The sequence below is a fragment of the Teleopsis dalmanni genome, chromosome 1, assembly GCF_002237135.1.
Source record: "Teleopsis dalmanni isolate 2A chromosome 1, ASM223713v2, whole genome shotgun sequence".
Taxonomy (NCBI): Eukaryota; Metazoa; Arthropoda; class Insecta; order Diptera; family Diopsidae; genus Teleopsis; species Teleopsis dalmanni.
Genome location: NC_051846.1, coordinates 38,659,258 through 38,664,278, shown reverse-complemented (window position 1 = coordinate 38,664,278; position 5,021 = coordinate 38,659,258). Strand labels below are relative to the sequence as shown.

Genomic DNA, 5,021 nt, shown 5'->3' with positions numbered 1-5,021 from the left:
ATTGAATCAAAGATTGTAAACCAATTTTTCCTATATGGGTTAGTTATGCTTTTATGCATATAAAATGTTTTCAATATAAAAAGTAAGCTCTCAAAAAAAAATAATTATTTTGTTTGTTATTTAATTTATTATTAATTATTTTTTATGCGTTATTATTCCTAAATATGTGTATTGGCAGTTGTGAAACGCTTTTGTGGAGTACAGACTACATATAAAAATAATATTTGTGCATTATTCAAAAGCGTTTATATGCAAATTTGCATGCTATTTCTAATAATTGGCTAGAAAAAAACATCCCTCAAATCCTTATTTTAAATTTTACCTAAGTATTTTATAACTAAAGAGATATATAACGATATTTTAATTTTTAATAGAACTTATCGGGCGATGACAAAAAAATTAAAATTATGCCTGCAATGGAAATTGGTGGCAGCAAACGGAGCAACGACTTAAAGATTGACATGAAGGATGATATCTACACATCATCGCAAGAGGACTTAAAAAAATTGCAAAATGATACAATATTAAAGAGAATACCTGCAGGTGCAGAGGCCACCACTGTACTGGTAAGTAACATTTATTTCATTTATAAAAAAATATATTTTAATTTTATATATATTTCGTCACTAGGTTGGTCCTGTAGACTTTCTTACACAACCCACAATCGCGTTTGTGCGTTTGGCCGAAGGTGTGCTCATGCCAAATATTACTGAAGTGCCAGTACCAGTACGTTTCATGTTTATATTACTGGGGCCAGTTACATTTGACTTAGATTATCATGAAGTTGGTCGTTCAATTGCTACTTTAATGGCTAACGAACCATTTCATCATATAGCATACAAGGCTGATGATCGTAAAGATTTATTGTCTGCCATAAATGAATTTTTAGATGATTCAATTGTGTTGCCACCGGGTAATTGGGATCGTCATGATCTGTTGCCATTCGAAGAATTGAAAGCCAAAAAGGATTGGATTCGTTCACGTAAAACTAAAGCACTGCAGGTAAAAAACAATAAGAAATAGATTTTAATTTCTATATATACATATATATAACGTAAAATATTTATTTTTAGGTTAAACAAGAACTTAAGGAGAAAGCGCAAGAAGAATCTAAAATTCTGATTGAAAAGAAAATTAGTGATGATGGTGAAAAGAAGAAACCCAACCCACTTGAAAAGACTCATCGCCTTTGGGGTGGCCTACGTAATGATCTCAAACGACGTTTGCCTATGTATAAATCTGATATACTCGATGGTTTAAATACCGAAACCTTAGCAGCTACAATATTCATGTATTTCGCTTGCTTATCAACTGCTATTACTTTTGGTGGTTTAGTTTCCGACAAAACGCATAATTCAATTGGCATCTCAGAAACACTTTTGGCTGCATCAGTTTGCGGTGTCATCTTCCACTCCATAGCTGGACAACCACTTGTAATTATTGGCACAACTGGTCCTCTATTATTGTTCGATGAAGCTTTAATGAATTTCTGTCAAGAAAACGGTTTTAATTTTCTAACAATACGCGCATACATAGGTATATGGTTGGCCATTATTGCAATGGTTGTATCGGCTTTTGAAGGCAGTGTCTACGTTCGCTTACTAACACGTTTCACACAGGAAATATTCTCCGCTCTGATAACATTGATTTATATTATAGAAACTATAATGAAATTAGTTTCCGTATACAAAAATAATCCCTTATTGGCTGATTATAATTTACCACCACCTACACTAGCTCATACCGACTTTGATCATCTAACAGACTTGGGCAATGGAACAATGCACTTTAGCAATATGACAGCCCAAACAATATCAAACACAAGTTTACCTGTACAACCACCAAAAATCCCTACTAATATGCCCAATACAGCTTTATTTTGCACAATACTCACTTTGGGTACATTTACTGTTGCTTACTACTTAAAACTATTCCGTAATTCTCATTTCTTGGGACGTAATGCACGTCGTGCGCTCGGTGACTTTGGTGTACCTATTGCGATTGCTTTGTTTGTTGCTATGGATTATTTTATACCACAGGTATATACAGAAAAACTTAGTGTTCCCGAAGGTATTTCACCAAGTAATCCAGAACGCACAAGTTGGCTAGTGGAACTGGGAAATGTACCCACTTGGATACCATTTTTAGCTGGTATACCAGCTTTATTGGTTTACATTTTAATTTTCATGGAATCACACATCTCCGAACTTATTGTGGATAAACCAGATCGCGGCTTAAAGAAGGGCTCTGGACTTCATTTTGATATTGTCTTATTGTCATGCTTAAACACTTTTTGCGGATTCTGTGGAATGCCTTGGCATTGTGCGGCTACAGTACGTTCAGTAGCACACGTTTCTGCTTTAACCATCATGTCAAGGTATGTTTAAAATATGTTTTAAGTACAACTATTATTATACAAATATTATGCATATATTTCTTTTTTGTATTGTATATATATATAATATATATGTATATTCAAATATCTATATATTCTGTTTTTTAAATTAAGTTAAAATTTCATAATCAGATAATCATCAAGCTAATATCTAGATTGAATAATACTATCTTTTATAAATTAATTCAAAATTATATTAAGTCCATAATAAATAATAAATATGATAAATATAAAGCCATATAATTATAATTAAATATTATTTATTTCAGTAATTACGCTTAAATTATTATTAAAGTTATGTTTTTGTTTTTAAAAGATTTTATTTAACCTTTGGTCATTAAAACAATAAATTATTAAATAATTTACAGAATTTTTAAAGAAATAATTTGCACAAAACAATGTTATCCGTATTATCCGTACCGAAATCAGCTGCAGTTGCAGTGCTGTAATTGCAGTGCTGGAGTACTCCATTTATTTTTGTTTTTAATCTCATTATTCATACCTAGTTTACTTCAGTTAATGATTAACATCTCCTTCAATTGGAGCCAGTATCTCGTTTATTTTGTTATTATTATTATTATCCGCACTAATTTTTTTTTTAGTTTAATAACACTATTATTTCTCTTATTTTACAGAACTCATGCTCCTGGTGAATCTGCACGTATTATTGATGTGAAAGAACAACGTTTATCCGGTTTCTTTGTGGCTTTAATGATTGGGTTATCCGTAACAATGGCACCACTATTACGACTCATACCAATGGCAGTACTATTCGGTGTATTTCTTTATATGGGTATAGCTTCAATGAGTGGCGTACAATTCTTTGAAAGGTACAATTTAAATAAAATATTTAATTTGTTGTATAATATTTGTTTATATCTAATCTTTCTTATTCACTTTCAGAGTGAGACTCTACTTTGTGCCTGTGAAGCATTATCCACCAACGCCGTACGTTAAACGTGTGCCCACATGGAAGATGCATTTATTCACTACTGTTCAAGTGATTTGCTTAAGTACACTATGGGCAGTAAAATCGTCAAAAATATCATTGGCTTTTCCTTTCTTCTTGATTTTAATGGTGCCAATTAGACAAAGACTAGCTGCTCTATATAAACCGGAAGAAATGGAAGCGGTAAGTTTTATATGTGATTATTAATTTAATTTAAAAAAATTATTAAAATATTTTTTAATCATTTTAGTTGGATGGCAGTGAGAAGAAATCACAACAAGACGAACCAGATTTTTATGAAGAAGCTACAATACCGGCTTAAACCATAAGCGAAAATTGAACCTATTTATTCGTATATACGTCGAGAATATTAATTAAACAAACTAAAATTAAAAATATATTAAATGTCTTAACGAAAGCAAATATAAATAACAATGTAGAAGTTCACACTGTTTAACTCCTGAACTTCTTCAAAGAAAGTATTATAAATATTATTATTATTTTTAGCTAAAATATTATAGCGAATGTAGAAAAAAGTGTTAGTAACAAAATTGCATGTTATGTTTCAGCGATTCTTTTTGTTGAAGACATATGAGAACGCGATATTAGACATTTGCATACTTTTAGTATTAGAAAAATAGTTGATATTAGAAAAAAACAAAAATATTTACTAATTTATTGTACTTATATTGTTAAATTTGAAACAAAATTCGAAAACGAATAATTTATGAAACTTAACAAACTCAGCGCTTTAAGCAAATTTTGCTTGTGATGTGATTGTACTTATCAGGTTGGGAACAATAATTAAAAAAACTTAAAATAAACTTAAATGGTTTTAAAAAATATTGTTCAAGTAAGTAACTATGATTTACAATAAAATAGAAAAAAGACAAATCTTGCAATCTTTTTGTAAACAAATAAAATATAAATTAGTTTGATATATTTACTCTACAATATTAAGTCCATATTGCATAAACAAAACTTAAATAAATTTATTTAGTAAATTAAGTAATTAAATATACTATAAAAATTATAAGCGAACATGACAAATTTTGAAACGCATTTAATGCAAAAATTAATATAAATTTTTTAAAAATCAAATCAAAAGAAAAGACATAATCAATGCTCAGTGTACCTTAAAGAAAATGTTTGTAATGAAAAATGATGAGTTGTATTGGAAAGAGGTTTTTGAAAACATAAAATTTATAGAAAGTATAGATAATATATTGAGCTTTAAAGGTTTTTGAAGAATAGCTAATAGAAAATAATACATTAAATTAGATATTTAAACAATGAATAAATAGTAAAATATAAATTTAACCTATTGAAGAAAACTATTTTTTAAACTATTTTACTTAAAACAATATAAAAATACAAAATAATATTAAATTAAATTTATTTGGATTCCTATTAGTATAATTAAACCTTTCCACCATGATTGTACTTAAGAAGTCTGTAAAATAATATTAAAAATTTAAATGGAAATGTCAGAACAGAGTAACATTATTACTACTTGTGTCAAAGGAACAAGCCACATTTATTTATTGCTCTCTAAACTTTATGTTTATATATATTGAAAGCAATAACTTAATATTATTATTTAAACAATTCAATTTTTGATTACTGTTATTAATAATTAATTTTGATTAAAATCATCAAAATTTTTATATTAAATTA

The 5,021-nt window shown here is 28.7% G+C and overlaps 1 protein-coding gene across 1 annotated transcript; it reads left to right on the top strand.

Annotated features, from left to right (window-relative positions):
- Nucleotides 1-374: 374 nt before the first annotated feature.
- LOC119672170 (anion exchange protein 3-like) lies at nucleotides 375-3,742 on the top strand (the record flags this gene model as incomplete). Its single annotated transcript, XM_038083165.1, is given in 6 exon segments — nucleotides 375-566; nucleotides 631-1,002; nucleotides 1,074-2,377; nucleotides 3,031-3,225; nucleotides 3,299-3,527; nucleotides 3,595-3,742. Coding segments are annotated over 6 exon segments (2,364 nt in total), but the record flags the coding sequence as incomplete, so codon positions are not given.
- Between the last annotated feature and the right edge of the window lie 1,279 nt (nucleotides 3,743-5,021).